At 48.2% G+C, this 25064-nt stretch overlaps 1 protein-coding gene across 1 annotated transcript in view; it reads right to left on the bottom strand.

Moving 5' to 3' along the window:
* The window catches only part of rab34b (RAB34, member RAS oncogene family b), a 68665-nt gene that overhangs the window by 26882 nt on the left and 16719 nt on the right, over window positions 1-25064 (bottom strand). Inside the window, exons 4-5 of the mRNA XM_085965024.1 lie at window positions 3530-3595; window positions 3083-3184 (exon numbers count right to left, since the gene is read on the bottom strand). Of these exons, the coding sequence (XP_085821150.1) occupies window positions 3083-3184; window positions 3530-3595 (168 nt within the window). The remainder of the gene's footprint in view (window positions 1-3082; window positions 3185-3529; window positions 3596-25064) is intronic.

Here is a 25064-nt window from a genome sequence, read left to right as displayed (position 1 = left end):
GGTGGGGTGCTTGGGTTGATGTGCGCTCCTTGCGTTGCCTGCGCTTGGCTTCCGCTTCCCGGTGAAGAGACTCGAGGTGTTCGGCGCCTTCCCGGATGCTTCTCCTCCACTTTGTGCGGTCTTGGGCCAGGGATTCCCAGGTGTCGGTGGGGACGTTACACTTTTTCAAGGAGGCTTCGAGGGTGTCCTTGAAGCGTTTCCTCTGCCCACCTGGGGCTCTCATGCCGTGCCGGAGCTCCGAGTAGCGCGCTTGTTTTGGGAGTCTCGTATCGGGCATGCGGACAATGCGACCCGTCCATCGGAGCTGATTGAGCGTGGTCAAAGCTTCGATGCTGGGGGTGTTGGCCTGAGCAAGAACACTGATGTCAGTATATATAAAGTTTATATGTACAATTCAGTATATATAAAGTACTGAAGCTCTAAAGAACATTCTAGTCCATGATTGCAATTTAGACCTGCCCATTTACTTCACATGATTTTCAGATAGAAGAACCCTCTTTTTTTAATGTTGCTTTTATTTTTCCTTTGCTGAAGTTGAGTTCCATAGAACAGACGCTGGCACCCTCCAGTCCATCACTTAAAATGGCCTTTATGCATATGTAGCTTTGGCAGAATGTCCAGCATGCTATTCAACCTCAGGTGCATCACTGTCTTCATCCTGTCCACACAAGGCACTTCCAGCAGGGTTGCTGGAGACCATTCAGGGGTCACTGAATGCCAATTAGACGTCACTATATATTGATCAGGGGTCACTGAATACCAATCAGGATTACTAAATACTGATCAAGGACCAATACTGATCCATGATCACTGAATTAGGGTCACTGAATATCGATTAGAGGTCACTATACATTGACCAGGGGGGGAGGTCACTAAGTACCGATCAGGAATGGGAACTTGGGCCAATTTTCCTCCCTCTTATCTAGGCACTGAGACCAACTGTAGCACCTCTGCCACTGCTCTAGCTGAGGTGAGGTAACTCAGCACAGACCAGGATCAAATTGGGAATCTTCCTGGTCTGTATAGATCAGGTACTCACTGAGCCATTGTCGGAGCACAAATTCCTACTCTAACACGATGCTACCCGAACAGCTCAGCTCAAGGAGCTACAGCAGGTTCGAGTAGATGTGGTACGGTTCATACAAGCAATTGTACAACGCTAATCTCAAGGCCAACTGGCTTGTTCTTTACTGATCCACTGAACGTTGAGCATGGACACGGTTTCTTTCTGACAGCTTGCGATGAAAATATGACGTTTCAAAAAAATCATTTTACCTCTTCCGCTTTCCTGATCACAGACTTCGTTCAGCCTGGAAGGTGGAGACAGTCTGCGCTGCAGCCTTCTTCTCGTCCTTTATCACTGCTGCCCCATATTAGCTTTACCTGCCAATACCTTCTGCCCGGAGATGGAGTGCCTCGCCACTGTGCAGCACTTCAAGTGCTGTGACTGACAGAATCTCCCCAGAAAGGGCAGCTGAATCTGCCTGGATTTCAACTCAGGCCCCCTCACCTGGAGCCCAATGATCCACACCTGGAGCATTCAGCCTACTACAAAAGGACTGCATATTTCATAGAATCACAGAGCACAGAAGGAGGCCATTCGGCCCATCGTGCCTGTGCCGGCTCTTTGGAAAGTGCTCTCCAATTAGTCCCACTCCCCCGCTCTTTCCCCACAGCCCTGCGATTTTGTCCCCTTCAAGTATTTCTCCAATTCCCTTTTGAAAGTTGAATCTGCCTCCACCACCCTTTCAGACAGCGCGTTCCAGATCACAACAACTCGCTGCGTAAAAAACATTCTCATCTCCCCTCTGGTCCTTTTGCCAATTACCTTGAATCTGTGTCCTCTGGTTACCGACCCTCCTGCCAGTGGAAACAGTTTCTCTCTCTGTGTCCAATCAAAACCCTTCATAATTTTGAACACCTTTATTAAATCTCCCCCTAACCTTCTCTGCTCTAAGGAGAACAATCCCAGCTTCTCTAGTCTCTCCACATAACTGAAGTCTCTCATCTCTGTTACCATTCTAGTAAATCTCCTCTGCACCCTCTCCAACTCCTTAACATCCTTCCTAAAGTGTGGTGCCCAGAATTGGACACAATACTCCAGCTGAGACCTAACCAGTGATTTATAAAGGTTTAGCACAACTTCCTTGCTTTTTTATTTGTAAAGCCCAGGATCCTGTATTTAAAAAAATTAATTCTCAGGATGTGGGCATCGCCAGCATTTATTGCCCATCCCTAATTGCCCTTGAGAAGGTGGAGGTGAGCCGCCTTCTTCAAAAAATAGCTTATTAGGCCATTTCAGAGGGCAGTTAAGAGTCAACCACATTGTGGGTCTGGAGTCACATATAGGCCAGACTGGGTAAGCACAGCAGATTTCCTTCTCGAACAGACATTAGTGAACTAGATGGGCTTTTACGATAATCCAGTACCAGATTTATTTCCTTAATTGAATTTAAATTTCCCATGCTGTCGTGGTAGGATTATGAACTCACGTCTCCGGATCAATAGTCCAGGCCTCTGGATTACTAACAGAACCGCTATGCTACCATACCCTGTTCCTGCACTCTCTTTAAAATTGTGCCATTTAGTTTATATTTATATTGCTTCTCCTCATTCTTCCTTCCAAAATGTATCACTTCACACTTCTGTGCATTAAATTTCATCTGCCATGTATGTGTCCTATTTCAGCAGTCTGTTTATGTCCTCCTGACATAAGAACATAAGAAATAGGAGCAGGAGTCGACCTTTTGGCCCCTCGAGCCTGCTCCGCCATTCAATAAGATCATGGCTGATCTTCGACCTCAACTCCACCTTCCCGCACTATCCCCATATCCCTTGATTCCCTTAATATTTAAAAATCTATCGATCTCTGTCTTGAATATACTCAACGACTGAGCCTCCACAGCCCTCTGGGGTAGGAAATTCCAAAGATTCACCACCCTCTGAGTGAAGAAATGTATGTTTATGTTTGTAAATGTTATTAAATCCAAGAGCTCTGTGGTGGACCAGTACAAATACTCCGCAATAATCGAACCAGATATGGCTCAATATCCACAGTCGGCTCCTCCAGCTCCATACGTACAGCTGCAAACTGAAGGGGACTCCAAGTACTTCAAACCGCTCCATCTCAAAATCCACCCCAATTGTAGCTTTGTAATTCTTGTCAAAGGTGTCCTTACAGAACCTGAGGGGCAAATGGAGAAACAAAGAGAGATGTGAAATGCATGTGACCAATGTTCCCGCTAAGGTGCGCGCGAGGCCGCGCAGTAATCGAGAAGGTCCTGCGCAGGCTGCTCACCGGCTCTTACACTGTAAATACCGCGCATGCGCAGAAATTTAAAGGGACCGCGCATTAAAAGAAACGGACCGCACAGAACAAAGCGCAGCTCACAGGGAACATTGCATGTGGCCTCAGCATGAGCAAGTCCACTAAAAGCTGTAAGATGTGCACAAGATCTCTCTTAGGCCTGGTTCTTTTGCTATTGTTGCCAGTGTTTTTCATTTTACATAAATTTTGGGCCATACTTACCGGTTGATTAAACACGTTTTCCCCACTGACAGGTCCCCAACCACAATAATTTTGGAAATCTTCAACCTAAAATTAAAATAGATTTATTTTACATGTCTCTTAAAAATGATGGAAAACCACATTTCTTTCTTTCTTTTATATTTGACAAAAGTATTTTTTTCCCCCTCTCCTTCTTTGGGAAGCCTGCCGATATTTGAGACAAACACGTTATCACATTCATATGAAATTTCACTGCTTGCTATTTTAACCGAGGTGTTGATCCATTTAAAATTAAGGGATGAATGTCTTCATTAAGTTAGTGGACAAAACAATTTCACGTGAACACATTAGCGAGTTTATCAATAGCACAAGGCGATTTCGACCTACTTATCAACCCATCCTCCCTACCCAAGGGAAAACAGCCCTCGACCTATGCTGCCGTATGACCAGCCCATCGAATGGGGCATGAGGGTGGCCCAAGGTGTATCACTCACTTTCTGCCTCTCAGGAAGCACTTGGCTGTCAGCGCGTCCATGTGATGGGACGACTTGAGAACTGGCCTTGAAGAGTCAATGTGGACCGTACACGGTTTAACAGGGTAAAATGTGTAGTAGGTTACAAGTGTCCACTTCCTTTTGCCAGCGTTTATGCTTCAGTCCTCATAGCCCTTACTCCTAAACTAATGCTTTTATTTCTTTAACAGCCTGCAGTTCCCATTCCTCATGTTATTGCGTTGATAATATCAATATGCCAAATGTGCAATCGCACAAAGTCTTTCACCTCTGGTAGAATAAGTGTTAACTAAAAGCAAGCATTTGGTTGAATTATCTCTCTCTGCACTTTCAGACATCTTTGACCAGTTGGCTAGAATTTTCCACAGGGGCGTTTACAGCTCCCTATTTCCACTGCTAATTGCATAAATATGTGAAAAATGGTGAATCATTATTAGAAACTGCAGCCCAACAACAATAAAATTTAAGACCAAATTCCACAGCATTGACAACCTCACTCAGAGGGGTCATAAGGATAGCTGGTATTGGAAATGGGAAATGACGCGGTAAGTGGTGTTCTTCTGGGGCTAAGAGGGAATCGAGGGAGCTTCACTCTGCATCCGGAATGTACTGTGCTTGATCTGGGAGTGTTTAATGTTGGCTCCACTTGGGTTGCCTAAAATGAGGAGCCCGTGAATAATAAGCATCGCCTGATGATTTACTAACACAGGGTCTACCTGCCCCCACTGGAAAGGACGCTCTCATGAGAATATTCCCTGCCGAAAGCTGGGAAAATGCAGATAGTGCATTTTACACAAAGATACAGATGTACAGTAAATACAGGGTTACTGGTTCTTTACACCACCTAACGCATAAGATCTCAGAAAATTTCCTGGACAGCTGAAACGACACATTGGTGATTATGGCCGCGATTTTATGAACTTCGGCGGGTCCGTGGTGGGCGACGTCGGTGGCGGGTCCCGACCCCGCTGCTGTCTCCATCCCGGCCTCTGAAATTAATTTCACTAGATTCACCAGTTTCCCTGCCAATTAGAGGAAGCGGGTCTGGTGACATCATTTGATGACGCATCATCAGCCGGTTTCCTTAAAGGGGCCATGACCATGTTAATTTTGACATTTGTGCTGTCATTGTTCTGCAGCATTGAGGTGCTGCAAACACTGACAATCACTGCACAGAGGAGCACAGCTGCACCCAGGCTCTCCCATGACTCCCTCCATATGCTTATGGAGGGAGTCACAGCATGTAGGGAGGTCCTCTTCCCTTCCCATGGACAGAAGAGACCTCCCCAGGAGACCAACACAGCCTGGTTGCACATTGCACAGGAGGGCACAAGCAGGGATGTGGTCAGGAGGACCTGGGTGCAGTATCGGAAACCTTTCAAAGATCTCAGTAGATCATGAAATGTTAGTACAAAGCCGCACTCAACCTCATCCTGCTGTGCCACTCATCACATCCCCATCACTCTGCCTTCCCTACCCTACTCCTGCACATCCTTATTCACACCAACTTACCTTGAACCTTCACCCATCTCTATCTACATTATCACATCTCCATCTCACTAGCCACCCCTCATACTCACCCTCATCCTAGTGCAATCATGCCAATCAACAACACACAAGGGTAGGTACTTGGGTGTTTTATGCAATGTTCATGTAAAGTTTGTGTTAATGTGGTGTCAAACATTGAAACCTTTATTTTCAACACTTTGCGTTCTTGGACAGATTTGTGTGCACCTTTGGAAGTGGCTTAGTGAGTTGCAGTGAATGGTGAGACATAACGGTACCCCCTGCAATGATGATGAGTATGAAAGGAATGGCTTGGGCATTGTAGGGATGCTTTATGGTGTTGGTGTGGGGTGGTGCCAACCTGGTGCATCATGTGACAGCCAGGGTGTACAGCATCAAGTGAAGTAAATTTGGCCATGGTGAGGCCATCCCTGGCAACAATGCGGTTGGGTGCTGATGCCCTGTGTCCTGTTCAGCATCAGTTGATTGTGGAGAAGGTTGGTGGTGTTGTTGTTGGTGCTGCTGGTGTTGCCTGGTGCTGCTGGTGTTGGGGCTGATCGTGGTGGGATTCTGAGGACCAAGGTGAGAGCGCATAAAGGGCATCCATGCTGATGGAATAGATGGTAGGTGAAGTAGAGATGACAGAAGCGATCTGTCAATGGTGAGAGAGGTAATGAGGTCAGACTGGATGGAAACTCGTGTAAAGACTTGCAGCATGGCGAGTCTGTTGTGGAAATGCATTAAGGAAGAGTTTGTGGCTGAGGGAAGATATCTCTGTAAGGTGGGAGCTTTTACTGTACATATGAAGCTGTCAACTCAACAGCTGATTCAATGGCGACTGACCTCCCGCCTCAGTTTGACAGATGTGATCCCTGAACAGCGCGGACCCTGTGGGCGAGCTGTCAAATGCAGAAGGTGAGCTGAAATTCATTCTTAAGTGGTTCTAAACAAGCCACTAATTACCTGAATTGGGTCCCCACTGTGTTCCACCGCTGCGTGTTGGGTCTGCTCAGTGCTCACAGACCCAACATTGGAGAAAAGCGCGCAGTGGCAGGTTCACAGCGGGGTCCCGACCCGCTGGGTAAAAAAACACTTTCCCACTTGACCCGCCACCAATCGCGCCTGCTGATCGGCCGCAAAATCCGGCCCTATGTGTTAGCAACTTCATAAATGTACTTGTGAGGATCTCCTTCTGTTTAGTATTTCTAGCAAATCATAAAGGTTTTCTGTTAGAACGTCATTTCAATTCAAAATAGCGAACAGATGAAATCTACACAAATGCATTTACAATGTCGCTAAGCACACTGACCACAGGAGTCCGCACTTCATTGCTTTTTGATTCAATGCCTAAAACGGTCTTTCTAATGCACGAGAGCTGTGCTTGTGGTACTTTACGTATAGGTCTCACACAACTGGTTGTAACCCAAAAGTTAACTTCCTGCCAGCCTTAGCAATGCCCAGCATGTTTACTTTCAGTTTGCAGTCCGCTGTGGGAGACCGGCAGGTCAGGAATTGATAGCACTAGCAGGGGCCTTAATGCAACTTAAGAATCCCACATATTTGTTTCTTTTTTAAAAACAACACGCACTTCCCCCCCACCCCAGTTTTAACCTTTGCTCAATGTGACAGCAGCTCCTGGGTTTATATTAACAAGGCCCCGTTACCTAGCTACACCAATCTGTAGCACATTATAGCTTGGTATCAATAGTCATGTACACAGAGCTACCTTAGTAACCAACCATTAATCAAACTTTGACAACATACTGGAAGATCCTTAATATTGACCCAATAGATCCATTCTCTATAATCTAAACCAATTTCTCCACAAATGGAGATTGGTAGACACAGTGTTGATAAACCCTTTCTGCATTTAGCACATTACTTTTGTACTTTACAAAGCACAAGCATGTTTTCCATTCCTTAATTAATTAGTACTGTAAGTATATCTATAATTATATGGTCAACATATAGAGAGTCAGCCTTTACCGAGATTCAAACACTGTCCTGTTACTGTGACGTGACCAGCAGGCTGAAGTATGAATTTGTCGATTGATGGAGTTCATGAATTAATCTAGGTTTGTCCTACATATGTGAAAAGAAACTTCTGATATTTTTTTGTAGACTTAATACTCTCAAGAGCAATTCAATAACACAAGCATTGGAGGGTCACACACTTATTGGAGGAACAGTGTCTGAATTCCCGTTCTGAATTCCATTCAGATTCAGAACTTTACCATTTCTCAACAGGGTCGTTAGGAGTAATGCTGTACAGTAGAGCACTGCTGTTGAGCAACAGTGAGTAAGAATAATGCTAAAATAAAAACGGAAAATGCTGGAGGTACTCAGCAGGTCAGGCAGCATCTGTGAAGAGAGAAACAGAGTTAACGTTTCAGGTCGATGACCGTTCGTCAGAACTGGAAAAAAGCAGGAAATGGAACAGATTTTTAAGCAAGTGTAGGGGCTGGGAAAGGGGGGGGGGTGAAAGAACAAAAGGGAAGGTCTGTGATAGGCTAGAAGGCAGAAGAGGTGAAGAGACATTAAGAGATATTCAAGGCAAAAGGAGGTGGTAATGGGACAGGTTAAGAAACAAAGGATGGCTCGAGATGAAGTGTGAATTGCGCTGGCAGAATGAAAGACAGCTGCCTGTGGGAGAGAAGAACAGAAGGCACAAACAAAAAGTGTGGATAAAAAGTATATATGATAGGGGCCGAGGTTATGATCTGAAATTGTTGAACTCTATGTTGAGTCCAGAGGGCTGTAGAGTGCCTAATCGAAAGATGAGGTGCTGTTCCTCGAGCTTACGCTGAGCTTCATTGGAACAATGCAGGAGGCCGAGGACGGTGAGATCTGAGTGGGAGTGGAGCGGAGAATTAAAGTGACAGGCCACCGGGAACTCGGGGTCCCCCTTATGGACTGAACCGAGGTGTTCTGCAAAGCGGTCACCCAAGCTAGTTGTGCAGAATGTTTTTGGGCACTAAGGAATACAAAGGGATATGGGGATAAGGCAGGAAAGTGGAGCCGAGGTAGAAGATCAGCCATGATCTTATTGAATGGCAGAGCTGGCTCGAGAGGACGTACGGCCTACTCCTGCTCCTATTTATGTTCTTAGGTGGTAAAAAGTTCATCTGCCTTTGGGGCTAAAGGATGAAAATAAGAAGGAGATAGTCAGAAAAGGTCAAGAGAAAAGAGGTGGAGCGCTACATGTGGTGTACCAATGTATTGTGCTCTAGGAATGGCTGGACATGAGTGTATTCCTGATCTCAGCCACCCTGTTTAAACAAGACTAATGAATTGCCTGTGATGTTTCCCATGGTCAGTTGATGAATTACAATAAATTTTTACATAAAAGGCTGTGTGTTGTGCCTAAAAATAAAGGACAGAAATATTGGCCTCGATATTAACGATGGGCGAGAGAGGGTCAGAGAGGGGGGTTCAAAATTAAAAATCAGGGAACGCATTCCCAACCTACCCTGTACATGGCGGTTGTCTTTTTTACAGCGGCGGGTTGCAGGGCGTGCGAGTGTCCCGTCTTGGAGAGGCGGGACACTTCAGTATCATATTTAAATCAGGCTCCCACAGTGCAGTTGGGAGTCTGCTTTAAATTTAACAGCTGCTGGCCGGGTTTCCCAGGGTTCGGGAAACCCGGCAGCGAAAGGGAGGCGGGTGCTGCTGGCTCCAGCAAGTAAGTGATTTTTAGAGCATTCCTTGTGGGCCAGGAGAACCCTCCCACCCCCCCTCCTCCCCCACACCACCTTCGGCCTTCCTTAAGCCGATCGTGGCCTCGCCTCCCTGCCGCGATTGGCAACCACCTCCACCACCGAGCTCCGATCTCGAGCCTCCTGCCGGGATCTACCCCCACGCCCCCACCAAGCCTCTATCTCTCCCGATGGCTGGGGACCGTCCCCGGTTGCGGCCTCCTGCCACTGGTTTCCTCGCCCGGCAGCCGGCCAGTCTGTTAATCTGGCTGGCTGGCTGCCAGTTGGGAAATGGAAGAAGAAAATGTTAGAGGTCTTGCCGTTAACAGCAGCAGGCTTTCCGTGTGCCTGGGCTTTCCGTGTGTTTCAGCCGCACTACCACCCTCCGTGCAAATATCGGGGCCACAGCCTCTGCTACAGGCCTGAGAAGCCTGCAGGAGGCCGAATGGCCGCCAACTGTGAGAACTTCTAACTGCGGTGCAAAAAACAGCAACCAGAAGGCATCAAGGCCCAAAGCTCTCTGGGGAAGTGGAAAAAAAGGCAACGTGATAAGCAGAGCTTTTTATTTGTATATTTTTTAGGCCTCCCTTGCTCCAATCCGAGAGGAGCCAGGTGCAACTACGGCCAACTTCTTCTGGCGTCCATCAAAATGGATGCCCCATCCCACTTCATCGCCAACTTTGCTTGTGCCTGGTGCAGTACGAACACACCACACGTCTTTCCCCAGCCAGCCCACATGAGTCTGCTCCCCCTTTTCATCTCCTTTGCCCTGGGAACTAAGCATTTCCCAGGCACATTAAACAGGAAAACCTGCCCTAAAAATCTGCGTAGACTTATAACCCACTTAACCACACAAACTAAGATCAAAGGCTGTAATATAGGAAATAAATCAAAGATGCTTCCGAAGCATTGCAGTTATCATGCCTTTACATGCTACAGGTAGCTTAAACATGTTAACGATTGCAGAGACGTAATCTGTCTCCTTCATATTCTTCTTCTCTCCCCTTCATTGCCATCAATTTTCTCTCTATATTGGCGGTCATTTCTCCCTTTCCCTCTTCCCTCCATTGCCCTCTCTCCCCTCCTTTCCCCTCTCTCCCCTCCTTCCCCTCCTTCCCCCCTCTCCCCTCCTTTCCCCCTCTCCCCTCCTTTCCCTCTCCCCTCCTTTCCCTCTCCCCTCCTTTCCCTCTCCCCTCCTTTCCCTCTCCCCTCTCCCCTCCTTTCCCTCTCCCCTCCTTTCCCTCTATCCCCTCCTTTCCCTCTCCCCTTCATTAACATCTAATTCCCCTTTCCGTCCACCCTCTCCCCTTACCGCCAATTGTACTTGAGCATTGATACTAATAGAAGTAATTCCAGCTGTTATATATATGAGAGAATTCCAGTGTTAGTGAAACTTCTTTCCTGCAATAAGCAGTGGCCGAGATCCTCTCCATCGGCGACAGGGCTCTGGTAGGAGCAGCACTGGGGGAGAGGGGCCCAGTTCAGGGTAATTTTTGTCAGCAAACACTGACACATAGGCTGGGCCACCAAAATGCTCTCATCGTGAGTCTGATGGCTGGCATATATACAGACAGCAATCCGCTTAAAAGTTCCACTTAGCTTTTCTCAGTTAGAACAAGCAGAATGGACAGTGCTCGACCCTTAAATGTGCAAATTCCTGAATTGTTGTTAGAACATTAGCACCCATCCCCCATCAGCGGTGTGCAGGCATGTGTAACCATGCAGGCAGAGCGAATGGCCATTTACTTTCTGTTTCATCAAAGCATCTCAACGCCTGTGCAGAAGGTCAACTGGCCGAGTGTGAACAGCTGCTTGTGTTTGCTGAAGTTGTGCCAGTGTTTGCTTTTTTTCTAACAAATTATCATGTAGGACATGATGCGGAAGGGTTGCTGTAGGCCTCACTCGTACAGTGCTTTTAATGTAGTGAACATTTCACAGCGGGGATTGGCAGGAGTTGGGAGAAAAACTAAGAGAGGTGACCAAAGAATGGATTGAAGGCTGTGAACGCCACCGCCCCACCACCCCACCTCCCAAAAAAAAAACTCAGAAATAACAGGGTTCTGGCAAACATTCTCTATTCAAGAGGTTAATCTGTCTGTTCTCTTTTCACATACTGAGAGCCGACTGTGATCATCCAGCAGTTTTTGTTTCTATTTCACATTTTCTGAGTTTGTTGTTTATCTTTGTAAAGCTAATTTTACTTTATCTTAAAAAATTGTTCCCGTCTTAGCAAGACTGTTCTCCCCCTTTTAACATTTCCGTCAGGCACTGGTCTCTGTTATGAGATCCGGACCAGAATTCTATATTGAGTGCAAACATGCAGGACCAGCCCCTGTCTTTACATTGCAGGACCAGGAGGCCCTAAACCGAAGACAGATTCGTGGACCCACATTACCATGGATCTGCAATACCATGAGTTTCCTGCAGGTCCAGCTATTCATACTTAACAGTGTAACCAACAGCGGTCGAGCTGACCATCTGTAATCAGCTGCACTCTTCTAAAATGTCTTGGTTTGGAAATTGGGTCGCGTAGCCTCTTCCCACGGTCATACCAGCCTCCGAAGATGTGCCAACTATCTCTTAGGCCAAGGTTGTGGAGAGTCCCTGCCCCCCCCCCCACTGCATCACTGGCCTTACAAAAGCCTGGCAGGAACTCCCAGCACATACTGGGACCTGGATTATCCGGTTCCTGGTCTAATTTCTGTCCCTTCCACCACATTCTTGCCGGAGTTAAAGGGTTGAGCGCCGGAAGAACCAAGAAATCTTGACCCCAAAACACTGCCTGTTGGGAGCTACTGTCACCAGGGTTAAGATGCCATGAAGAGCTACTGGCCTCCCACAATCACATCTAATTTATTCGATTCTTGCCGAGACACACACTCAAGCGTTATAAAACCCTCGAGCAATGATGTGCAAGTAATTCATAATAAAAGGCCTGTCCACACACTCTCCCGCCCCACGGCTGTCACAGGCTGTTGCCAGAACCTCTAACATTGCCACATTCCTCTTCAGTTAGCTCACTTCAATAGACATGTAGCCACCTAGGTTAGACGGTAAAGGCCACCGCTGACGGAAACAAATTATGACAGTTGTCCAGTAGAAAACACCGTCATTTCAGTCATTAGTCAGAACTCTTTTTTTTAATGTTGCTGCTGCTTTTTATGCTTCAGTTACTTGCAAGCAAACACTTTTCAGTCGGAAGATGTGGAGCGCAGCCAAGATTTCTGTCTGAGGGTGTTCTTGGGACGCAAACACTGCACTTCTCAGAAAAAAAAATTCTTCTTTCGGAAAAAAAGTACTTCCAACACTGCGATTTTCTCCTAACTTCACTAACCAGTGATTAAAGCCGGTTATAGTCTCTGCCCATTACTGATTTGGCCTTATTAACCTTCAGCTTCCCTACTTGTGGCCATTAAATTCCCCAGTAGAGAACTGCGCTAGCACACACACAATTAATAGTGTCACTGCCTTCAAGCCACCCACTGGCCCAACTCGTCCATTACCAATTGCCACGGGCTATTTTTTTTGGCCCATATTCAAAAACCTTGGCAATGGATAACACATAAATATTGGACGGATGTGGCCAAAAGTGCACCGTCACCAGGAATGTCTATTAGGGAGGTCTAGACTGCAGGTTTGAAACTGTTCAAAACATGCTATTAGGAAACTGTGGCAAACTTTATTTTCGCGACCACGGCTTTTTCTCTGCTGTGGATTTTGCTCCCTCAACTGAAAATCCTGGCAGAAAATGAACCTTTTGGGTTTTATGCAGCATTTACCAAACAGCGCTGTTGCTGATGGCAGCAACCCCAACTATTGCAACAGCATTTTAAATTAAATCAGATGGATCTGCACAGCACAGAGAGGCACCTCAAAAGGGCGGTTTTTCTCCATGCACAGCCAGAAGAGCAACATAAACAGCTGCCACCAGCGGCCTTCACTTTTTTCTGGCCACCAGTAGACTAGGCCACAGGGGAAGGTCCAGATCCAGGAATGAAAGTTATGATTCTCGACTTCAAAGCAATAGCACGTGCAAGTGATTGGGGTGTGTATGGTTGTTTGTCTGCTGCAGCTGCTGGTCGTTATGGAATCCTCCCCGCAGTATAAACAGGAGCAATGGGATTCTAGAGCAATGGAGGCCAGGACAAGCCAAAGCACTTACAGGCCTTCTTTTATATTGGTGTCAGTTTGCACCTCGAGATTCCCAAAAGCAGGGCTGGATACACTAAATCCACCCACCAGAAAGACATGCCTTTTACCAGGTCTTCCCAGTGGCCGGGTTTAGTAAATTCCACAGGTCCACATGGGGATTACACAGGATATACGGCACAGAAACAGGCCATTCGGCCCAACCAGTCCATGCCGGCATTTATGCTCCACACGAGCCTCCTCCCGTCTTTCTTCATCTAAATCTATCAGCATAACCCTCGATTTTCTTCTATGCTTGTCCAGCCTCCCCTTAAATACTATTCGCTTCAACCACTCCCTGTGGTAGCGAGTTCCACATTCCCACCACTCTTTGGGTAAAGAAGTTTCTTCTGAATTCCCTATTGGATTTCTTGGTGACTATCTTATATTGATGGCCTCTAGTTATGCTCTTCCCCACAAGTGGAAACATTCTCTCTGGGTCCACTGTCAAAATTTTTCATTATTTTAAAGCACTGTGACCTAAATAAATACAATCTCTTATGACAGTTATACCAAGCTGTTAGTTATTAACTATTGTGTATAAGCCTTAAAGTTGCACCTTCATAGACAACTTTAATATTCTTCAAATGTATGTCACCACCCTTTCTAATGTCATTTTTTTTTAAGTTCAAAAAAAGTAAACCCAAGAGACATTTGAAATACATACTTAAGAAAATAGTCATCTTAATGCCCATTTCAAAAAAAGTCAAATATTCAGACTTTTTTTCCTATATTACCAATTGTAGTGCAAAAGGGGTTAAGCGAAGTTGTCCCAATAGAAAGAGATATTACCGCTGACTGAGCAAGACCCGCACTTCAGGAACCAGCAATTCAAATAACCACTCACACCAACGTAAAAGGGCCTTCGAAGTTCTGCTTAAAGCAGTTCTGTATAAAAGGTGATATTCAAATACCACGGCAACCTCAATCCTGATTCACTCTGTAGAAAGGGCTTCACTTCTCCTGAGGGGAGTTGGACTCTGGGAGTAAGTCAGGCCTTTTGAAGTAGGCCAATCTGCAGCATTGCATATTTGCTGACCTCACTGCGGTCTTCTGTGAGCCTCGAAGAGCTCGAACTTTACAATTATTTCCTGTGCTTTGTAGCAGGACACAGGCCCAAAGTGAAGCGTGTACTTCCTATTGGGCTTTCATACTGGTGCCACTTTAGTTTGGATTCAAGGGGGAACAGCAACTGTGAGCCAGATCCTGGCATTCGCACAACTAAATCTGTCTCCCTTCGCCCACAGACCCAAAACTGGAACCAGTTTACAGACGCTGGACTCCCAGAATCAGAATTAAAACAGCACCAATATAAAAACAGTTCGACAGGATTTAATCACAGACTAACAATTCCAACATGCTAATCCTCAGACAGACCACACCAGCAGCACTGCCCGTCAGCACCTGAATGCTAATCCCAGCCTGTCGGTGCCTGAATGTTAATCCCAGCCTGTCGGTGCCTGAATGTTAATCCCAGCCTGTCGGTGCCTGAATGTTAATCCCAGCCTGTCGGTGCCTGAATGTTAATCCCAGCCTGTCGGTGCCTGAATGTTAATCCCAGCCTGTCGGTGCCTGAATGTTAATCCCAGCCTGTCGGTGCCTGAATGTTAATCCCAGCCTGTCGGTGCCTGAATGCTAATCCCAGCCTGTCGGTGCCTGAATGCTAATCCCAGCCTGTCTGTGCCTGAATGTTAATCCCAGCCTGTCGGTGCCTGAATATTAATCCCAGCCTGTCGGTGCCTGAATGCTAATCCCAGCCCGTCGGTGCGTGGGAGTGGGGGTAGGAAATCAGGCAGCTTCTGTGCAGAGTGACCCGGAAGGCAAAACTTAAAGGGGGCGGAGGGAAGCAATCCTGGTGTGCAGGCACTGAGCGGCCAGCAGCGGGTAGAAAGAGTATTGTGGGACCAGCAGCAACATTGAAAATCATCTGAAAAACTTACCTGCAATGTTTCCGGAGTGACCTGCGGCGCTCCCTGAGGTCACAGGTGAGTGACGGGGTTGGGTTCGCGGAGTTTGGGGGAATCGCGGGACCCCGGGCTGGGGGGGAAATCACAGGGCTTGGAAGGATCGTGGGGCTCAGAGGAATTGCAGGGCTTGGGGAATCTTCAAGTGGGGGGAGGTGGCGGGGCTCGGGGGGGTTTGCGGGGCTCAAGGGGGATCCTGGTGCTCAGGGGGGATGGCGGAGATCGGGAGGGTGGAGAGAGAAGGCAAATCAATGTTGCAGCGAGACGTGAAGTGGGTGTTAGGCCCCTTATTTGCATATGTAAAGGGCCTAATGTCTGCTTCAGGTGTGGGTAAGGGGCGCCTCTTATTTTTCCTTACCCAAGATGCTGGGAGGCGCATTTCCGGGTTGGAATTGTGCACGCGCTTCCTGCCCGCCATTTTGGGGGCTTAGGAGGCCGTGTAGCACCCGAGAAATAAGCGCAGTGCGGCCCAATTGAACCCCGCCACGGGTTCAAACCCCACCATGGCAGTTTGAGAATTTGTATTCAGTTAGAAAACAATCTGGTGTCAGTGAACAAGTGACCGTGCAGCTATCGAATTATTGTAAAAACCCAGCTGGGTCACTAATGTCCTTTAGGGAAGGAAGGACCTGCCATCTTTACCCGGTCTGGCCTACATATGTCTCCCGTCCCACACCAATGTGATTGATTCTTAACTGCCTTCTGAAGTGGCCTAGCAACCATTCCAACAACTAGGGATGGGCAATAAATGTCAGCCTAGCCAGTGATGCCCACATCCCGAGAATACATTTTTTTAAACTTGAGTTTGGTTTGGGCCTTCGTTTTATAGATTGAGAATTCCAGACTTCCTTTATCCTGAGACTCTGATGCAGGGATTTGACTTGGTTCATGATTGGCGTGAATTAAAAGGAGTGCACTGTAATCGCATCCGACCCGGACTGGATGAGACATGCTGGCACTAAGTAATTATATATGTCACGTTAATGGGTGATGGCTTGGTGCAGGTTTCATTGGCATTGTGCTTAAATAAACGCTTACTTTTTGAATCAGCCTACATCAATTACTGAAAAAAAAATTCATGGCAAAGGGCCACTTTATGGAAACAATGAACTTTCACTGTTAATTTCAGATGCAATCACTTTCACACATAATTAAAAACTAAAATGTTCTACTGGATCCATGGATCATTAACCAAAGTGGTGAAGCATCCCTCCGTGTTCATTCTATTTTAGAACTAGAACAAGTATTTCTTTTTCACATAATGATTCTTACCTCATATACACTCTGCAAGTGGTTACGTGCCAACCTGGCTCCACTTCCCTTAAACAGCAAGTCATTCCAACTGCCCCATCCCACATTCCCAATCCGCATCAAGGTCTGCATTTTCATCATTTCTCTCCTTGCCTTGCTCGACTATTTCCCGATTCCCGGAAAATCCATGTCATAACCCTCCACATCAACACCCTTTCTATCTCTGTGGTCTCCTGCAGAGACCACCCACTCCTCTAAAACCAACCTGCTTCTCATTCTCTGCATCCTCAACCATTATATGCTCCTACCCTCTGGCACTTCCCTCCCTCAGCATCTCCACTTTGTCACCTCATCTCCTGCCTTTAAAAGCCTCCTTCGGGCCTTCTTTTTTGACAGTGTTTTTGCCTCTTCCTCGCCCTCTTCCCTTTCTCCCCCCTGCTTGGTGCCCAGTCACCATGCACTGCTCTGGAAAGCACTTAGAGAAGTCTATGTATGTTGTGAGTGCTACAAAAATTCAAGTTTCTCCGTCATACTTCAATCAAGACTCAAATTTCTGTGTCACATTTTTTTAAAATTAAGAAACAAAGGCAGCTTGGAATCCATGCAGAACCTCTCCAGGAACAGAAAACACTCGAGTCAGGGGCCTAGAACTTCTGATTGGTGTTATTTTAACTCCAGAGGCATTAAAATAATGCCAATTGGAAAATCCAGACTAGAATGTCTGCAGCCCCTTAATGAACTATACCAATCACACTTAAAAAGACAAAGTCAGGATTCTGACCTACAGCTTGAGGAGTAATTAAACTCTGAATGAACTCACCAAGGGGGAAAATTTCATCCCCTTAATGCCTCCCGTTAATGCCAGCAGATGGCACTAATGGGGTGCTAGAGCAGTATCGTCGGGGCGAGGCGAATCCCGCGCTGCACGCCAAATCCCGCCCGCACACCCACCGCCCCGTAGCGCCGCCGGTAAGAGTTATCGCCGGGAACGTCAACGCCAGATGGATTGTGACGTCAGTGAGTGTGCAACGCTTCATCAAGGAGGTGGTCACAGAACTCTGCCACCTCCTGCAACCAGACCTCCAGCCTCAGACCAGGGCAACCACGGCTCTCCCAATGGCAGTCAAGGTCACCATCGCCCTCAATTTCTTCGCCAGCGAATCCTTCCAGTCTGCAACAGGAGACATAGCTAACATCTCGCAGCTCGCCATCCATCGCTGCATCCTGGAGGTCACTGAGACTCTACAGTAGGAGAAAGGACTACATTTCCTTCCCCATGACCAGAGAGAAGCAGGACGAGCGTGCATGTGGCTTTGCCAGGATAGGGGGATTCCCCATGGTGCAGGGCGCCATTGGCTGCACCCACGTGGCTTTGCGGGCACCGCATAACAATCCTGAGATCTTCCATAACCGCAAAGGCTACCACTCACTTAATGTGCAGTTGGTGTGCGACCAGACAGCGAATCCTCAATGTGAATGCCCACTATCCTGGCAGCAGCCACGATGCCTTCATCCTGTGCCCAACCAGTGTGCCAGCACTCTTCCAGCCACCACATCAAGCTCACGGCTGGCTGCTCGGAGACAATGGCTATCCGCTCTCCACCTGGCTCATGACTCCCAGCCACAACCCCAACACTCCTGCCCAGCACTCATATAATGGGAGCTATGCTGCCACCAGTAACATCATCGAGCAGACCATTGGAGTGCTCAAGCAATGGTTCTGCTGCCTTGACCGCTTGGGAGCACAGATTGCTGGCCTGCTGCGACACCGTAAAAGCCCCGGTCAACAGCGGTAGGCCCAGCCACGATGGCAGCAGTCGGAGCTTGCGTGGCATCAAGTTGCGACTGCATGAGAGCAGTCTGAGATTGGATGTCACCAAGCATAGACTGCATTATAGCACTAAGACATTGTGTCGCTTCCGCCTGTGCTGTAAAGGAAGCTGCCAGATCGGTCATCACACAAGGCATCGGGTCTGGGTCGCCACGGTCTCTCTGGGAGTCTACGATCCTTTGCAGACTGGAAATGATGGGCTCCATGGTGTGCGCAGAGCCTTGTGTAATGTTGGAGGTGGACTCTGTTAAATCCGTGAATCTTAAGGTATGGTGTTCTTCAATAAATAGACGGAGACTGCAGATCAACAATCAACAGGTGTTTACTGGATGAGGGTAGTCTAAAAACTAATAGTACAGATGCCTGCTCAGGGCTTATATACAGGTGTGGTCACTGCCGGTACTACAGCATACAGGAGCTGTAAAAGTAGTTCTCTCTTAAGGTACATACACTACAATTCCTCCCCTTTTAGATTAACAGTACCATAACAATCAAATAACAGTTAACACTTTTAACATGCACATTAACTGAAATAGTCCATTTATAGATTCAGTCTTTGGGGCGGCTTCCTGATCCTTTCTGGATAGCGCCTTTCTGGAGTGTCTTGTTCTTGGTGCGGAGGCAATTCTGGCCCCCTGTCGTTGGTTAGTTCATCAGCTTCCGATGCTACTGTTTCTGGGGTAGATGCTACCGGTATGTCAGGTTCCTCACCAGGTACGCGAGACATGGGGTTGACTCGTTCCTGTGACGCTAGGATCTGGTCGACGTGGCATCTCACAATGTTCTCCCCGACATCCACTGTGTACATTAGTGGCCCCTGCCGTGTGCACATCGTTCCGGGTTGCCATTTCTCTGTTCGGTAGTCGCGGGCCAAGACTGGTTGTCCTACATTGAAGCTCCTTGTCGGCTTCTCATTGATGTGCTGGAATTGCTTATCCTCAACATTTCTTCGCACATTTGGTCTGAGCAAATCCAGACGAGATCTCAACCTTCGGTTAAAGAACATCATGGCCGGGGTCTGGTTGGTAACTGCATGTGTCGCATTTCTGTAGGCTAACAGGAAATTGTCCACCTTATGCTGCAGTGGAATGTCGTCATCGCACATGGCCCTTACTGCCTTTTTAAAGGTTTGTACGAACCTCTCAGCCAATCCATTTGTGGCTGGATGATATGGGGCGGATGTGTAATGCCTTACCCCATTCCTTCTCATAAATTTCCGAAACTCTTCGGACACAAACTGTGGTCCGTTATCAGAGCAAATCTGCTCTGGCAAGTCGTTCCTGGCAAATATGGTCCGTAGGACTGCAATCGTTTTCTCCGTAGTGGTGGAAGACATTTTGATCACCTCAGGCCATTTCGAGTGCGCATCCACTGCTATTAAGAGCATTGAGTCAATGAATGGACCAGCAAAATCAATATGCACCCGTTGCCATGGAGAGGAGGGCCACTCCCATGGGTGTAGAGGGGCATGTGGTGGTGCATTTTGGACCTTCTGGCATCCTGAGTAGCTCTTTGTCAGGTACTCGATTTGTTGATCGATCCCCGGCCACCACACATAAGCCCTAGCAAGGCTTTTCATTTTCACCCCTCCCAGATAGCCTTCGTGAAGCTCATTGAGCACTCTCTCCCTTAACTTGGGTGGAATTACCACTCGGGACCCACACATCACTGTCCCCTGGCATACTAACAGCTGTTCTCTTCTGGATGAGAATGCTGGCAACAGTGAGTCGCCATGTGTTGGCCATCCCGTCACCGTCAAATCATATACCCGAGACAGTGTCAGATCATTTCGGGTCTCCTTCTCTATATCCGCGTTAGTTACTGGCAAGCGTTCAATTATAGACAAATAAAATATTTCGACAGGGTCCACTGCTGGTGCTTCCTCCGCAGTAGGCAGTGGCAGGCGTGATAGCCCATCAGCGTTTCCATGCTGTTTCGTGCCCTTATACTCGATTTCATATTGGTTCGCCCCTAGAAAAAGGGACCATCTTTGTAGCCGTTGCACAGTCATCACCGGAACGCCCTTCTTTGGATTAAAGATGGAGATAAGTGGTTGGTGGTCAATCAGCAAGGTGAACTTCTGCCCGTGCAGATAGTGGTTGAACTTATTTACTCCCCATACAAGGCTGAGGGCCTCCCTGTCAATCTGGGCGTAGTTGTGCTCGGCTGAGGTTAGTGACCGAGACGCAAAGGCTACTGGCCTCTCCAACCCGTCTGGGAATTTGTGCGACAGCACCGCTCCAATACCATAGGGTGATGCATCACACGCCAACCGAATTGGTAGTGCTGGGTTGAAATGAGCCAACACCTCTTTTGATGTGATCAATTCTTTGCACTTCTGGAAAGCTCATTTACATTCGTCATTCCACTTCCATGGTACCCTCGTTTGCAGTAGGGTGTTCAATGGGTGTAGTACTGTAGACAAATTTGGTAAGAACTTATGGTAGTAGTTCACCAGCCCGAGGAACGACCTCAGTTGTGACACATTTTCCGGTGCTGGAGCCTTGACTACTGCCTCAATCTTTTCAGGGGACTTATGTAGCCCCTCTTCATCAATAACGTGGCCACAATACGAGATCTGCTTCTGGAAAAACTCGCATTTGTGGCGATTAGCTCGTAGCCCATATTCCTTCAATCTAGTGAGCACCTGCTCCAGGTTGATGAGGTGATCACTGTCATTTTCGCCCGTGACCAGGATGTCGTCCAAATAACACTAGGTCCCTGGAATCCCTTGCAGGACTTGATCCATTGCCCTTTGCCAAATAGCCGGAGCTGATGCTACCCTGAACACCAGCCGGTTGTATTGGTAGAGACCTTTGTGAGTGTTGATCGTGAGGTATTGTTTCGAGGCATCTTCTACCTCCATTTGCAGGTACGCCTGGGCCAGATCAATCTTAGTGAAGCGTTTTCCTCCAGATAGCGAGGCGAAAATATCTTCAATCCGCGGAAGCGGATATTGTACCATGTGAAGGACTGGGTTCACTGTCACCTTAAAGTCCCCACAGATGCGAACCTTCTTTGGTTCCCCAGGCGTATTACTCAACGACCTCTTCATTACAGGAACGATGGGTGTAGCCCACTCGCTCCAGTCCACTTTGGACAGTACTCCTGAACGTTCCAAACCTTCCAGCTCTGCTTCGACGGCTGGGCGGATCGCATAAAAAACTTTGGGCTTGCATTTTCCTCTATTTTAATCGTCGCTGTTATGCCTTTTAGTGTTCCGAGTCCCTCCTGGAACACTTCTTGTGCGTCAGTTAGCATTTTGGACAGTCGTCCAGGTGTGACGTCGTCATCCTTTTTGGCCTCTACCGTCAGTGCCTGTATGGAATACCAATCTAACTGTATCTTCCGGATCCATTCACGTTCTAGTAGTGGTGGTCCTCCATCTGGCAATACATATCGGTCCATTTTTGGTGTTTCCTGGCCGTTGTATATCACGTTCACCCTTATTTTTCCTTTGGGGTAGACTTTTTGCCCCGTGTACGTCTTCAAGACAATCTCTGTAGCTCTTAAGGGTATATGTGAGAATAGCCGCTTGTAGTCCCTTTGGTTTATGACTGTTAGGGCTGATCATGTGTCCAATTCCATTTTCAATTGGACTCCGTCTATCTTGAGCGTGACCCAGATAGTCTGGTGATCCTCCATTTTGATTACATTATGTAGTTTCAGACAACCCAGCTCCTTGCTTCCGGAGTCTGTATCACTTTTCTGTTCGTCTGAACTACTCTCTGTCACCTTATGTACCTTTTTGTACTTCTCCTGTGGAGATTTCTTGCTGCTGGTTTTCTTCCCCGACCTGCAGACTCTTGCTATGTGTCCTGCTTTTCCACACTGTCTGCACACTTGGTCCTTGAACCAACAATCCTTCTGGTCGTGTGTTGTTCTGCCGCAGCGATAACACTTCCCTGCTCCGTATTACATTTAATTGGTGCCATATTCTTGTGGTCTCCGTTGTATCTCTGCAGCGCCCCGTGCGGCTGCTTCGTGTGATACTGCCATGCTGAAAGCCTTGTCCAGCGTAAGATCCTTTTCTGATAGAAGCCGTTTGAGTTCCTTCACTTTGAAGCCCACACACAAACTTGTCCCTTAACGTATCTGCTAGTCCCATTCCAAACTGGCAGTGTTTCGATAGCTTGCGCAGTTCCGTTAAATACTCAGCATTACTTTCGTCTTTATGCTGGTTCCTTTTGTGAAACTTAAATCTTTCTGCTATCAGCAGTGGTGTGGGGTTTAAGTGGTCCTGTAGGATTTCTACTATGCTTTCGAAATCCTTATCCACGGGCTTCTCTGGGGTTATTAGGTTTCGCAGTAAGCCATACATTTTTGCACCCACCCATGGAATTCAACAAAACCAGTGCTTTCCTGGCATCTGGCACTTCATTCGCCTTGCAGTACACCTCAATGCGTTCCACATGTCGCCCAATCTTCGACTTCATTGTCGAACGCTGTGACACTGCCACGCTTTGGCATCCCTGGGTGTGGTTAGACTGGCTAAAATGGCGTCTCCCGCGCTCTCCCTTCTTCTCCGCTGGCTCAAAATGGCGTCTCCCGCGCTTCCCTTTCTTCCTGCGCTCGCCCTTCTTCTCCGCTGTGGCTTCAAAAATGGCGTCTCCCGCGCTCTCCCTTCTTCTCCGCGGCTCAAATGGCGTCTCCCGCGCTTCCTTTCTTCCTCCGCGGACGCTGCTCAGCCCTTGAGCCCTGGCTGCGCTCTGCGCGTTCTCCTGTGCGCCTCTCTCATTGCCGCCGCTCGGTCCTGAACCCTGGCTGTGCTTCACCCTCTCTCTCTTTTTGTTTTCCGTCGACGCCACTCGGTCTTCAACCCCCGGCTGCACCCTGTGTGCTTTACCCTCTCTCTTACCCAGTCGATGCTGCTCGGCCTTTTCTGTGCCGTCAGTCGGCTCCAGCCGCCGCTGTCCAGGAAGGGTCTGCACTGTACCTGTTGCCAGCCTGTTGCTGGATCGTCGTGGCTGGAGAACCAAGCCCAGCTCTCAACAGCCTCCCCTGCGATGCTCACTCTCTGCCGGATGACTGGGCGGTTGCTCGTGGTCGACGCCCGTGCTTCTGGCCTCAACTTTCTTCCACTGTCCTCCAGGAGCGAATCATTGGGAGGAAATGCAGAGTTGCAGGTAGGTTCGAATCGACCTTGTCGCCACTGTTAAATCCGTGAATCTTAAGGTATGGTGTTCTTCAATAAATAGACGGAGACTGCAGATCAACAATCAACAGGTGTTTACTGGATGAGGGTAGTCTAAAAACTAACAGTACAGATGCCTGCTCAGGGCTTATATACAGGTGTGGTCACTGCCGGTACTACAGTATACAGGAGCTGTAAAAGTAGTTCTCTCTTAAAGGTACATACATTACAGACTCCTCCAAGTTCCTTACCATTGCTGAGAGGCTCTCGGGCATCCTTGCCATTGCACCTATCATCTCCGTGTGCATGCCCATCACCCTTCTTCTAAAGGCCTCCCCATCGAGGTCCTCATCGGAGTCCTGTGCAGCAGAACTCACGCGCGAACTCATCCTCCGGGGAGCTGGCCCCCGAGCTACCCTTTCTCCCTGGCCTTGCTGCAACCCCACTCATCCCCGGTGCCTCACCCTGTGCAGATCCCCCTACTATGCTAGCCTCTAAAGAACGCGTAGTGCCAGTATCTGAGCTGGTGTCTGCGGGTGGGTGATGCAGTGACCCGGTGCGTTCTTCCTCTTCTCCCTCCTCGCTTGCTAGGGGCAGGCTGCTCAGGTGCTTGCTGATTATGTGAAAGCATTAATGCACAAGAGTCGGGTTAAGGTGAGGGGAGGGGGGCAGGGAGGGAGAAATTCATGGAGACAGCATGATTAGCTGGAAAATGCGAAATGCTTGTGGGGTGAGGGGGAAGTGGGATGTGAGAAGGAGTAGTAGGGATGAACATACGGTTGTTGTCCCCAAGGGGGTCAACGTCACCGGTGGCCACGGTGCCCACAACCTGGTGCCAAATAATTTGCAGCACTCGATTCTCCAGCGCAGACAGAGGTTGGGTGTCAGCTTGTCCTCCGCCTGTGAGCGCCTGCTCTCTCCTGTTGTGAGCCACCTTGGCCTGCAAGAGAAAGGAAAGTGTGTGAGTGAGTGTGGAGCATTGTGTTTGGGTGATGTACCTGCCATAGTTGAATAGCTGTCATTGCGTGCAATGTGTGAGATGTGGGTGTGAGTGTTGGTAGGTAGAGATTGTTGGTGGGTGAGTGCGGGGGGTGTGGTGCTTTGGGCAGTGTGTGAAGACTGTGGCTCAGATGGTGGTATGTAGCATTTGTTGAAGCATTCACTCACCCTGACCACCTGAGTGAGGTTGTTAAATTTCTTCCTGCGCCGTGTGGATCCTGGCGACCACAGTGCTGCCCAAGACGTGCAGCGCTACCTCCCTCCACATAGTGCGGAAGACTTGCGGCGAGGGCCTCCTGCCACTTGCCGGGTAGAGCACCGCCCTCCATCTCTCCACAGCAAACACTAACGCCTCCAATGCTTCTTCGCTGAATCTGTGGGCTCTCTTCCTGGGGCATGGACCTGCCATGAGTACAGCCGGCTCCTTCTCCTTGACCTGCTGCTGCTTGCTGAGGCAGCTGCACAGTCAGCAATGC

This window comes from Somniosus microcephalus, chromosome 22 (assembly GCF_052327205.1).
Source record: "Somniosus microcephalus isolate GS21.2 chromosome 22, FLI_Smic_1.0, whole genome shotgun sequence".
NCBI classification, from domain to species: Eukaryota; Metazoa; Chordata; class Chondrichthyes; order Squaliformes; family Somniosidae; genus Somniosus; species Somniosus microcephalus.
This window is presented reverse-complemented; position numbering and strand designations above follow the sequence as displayed.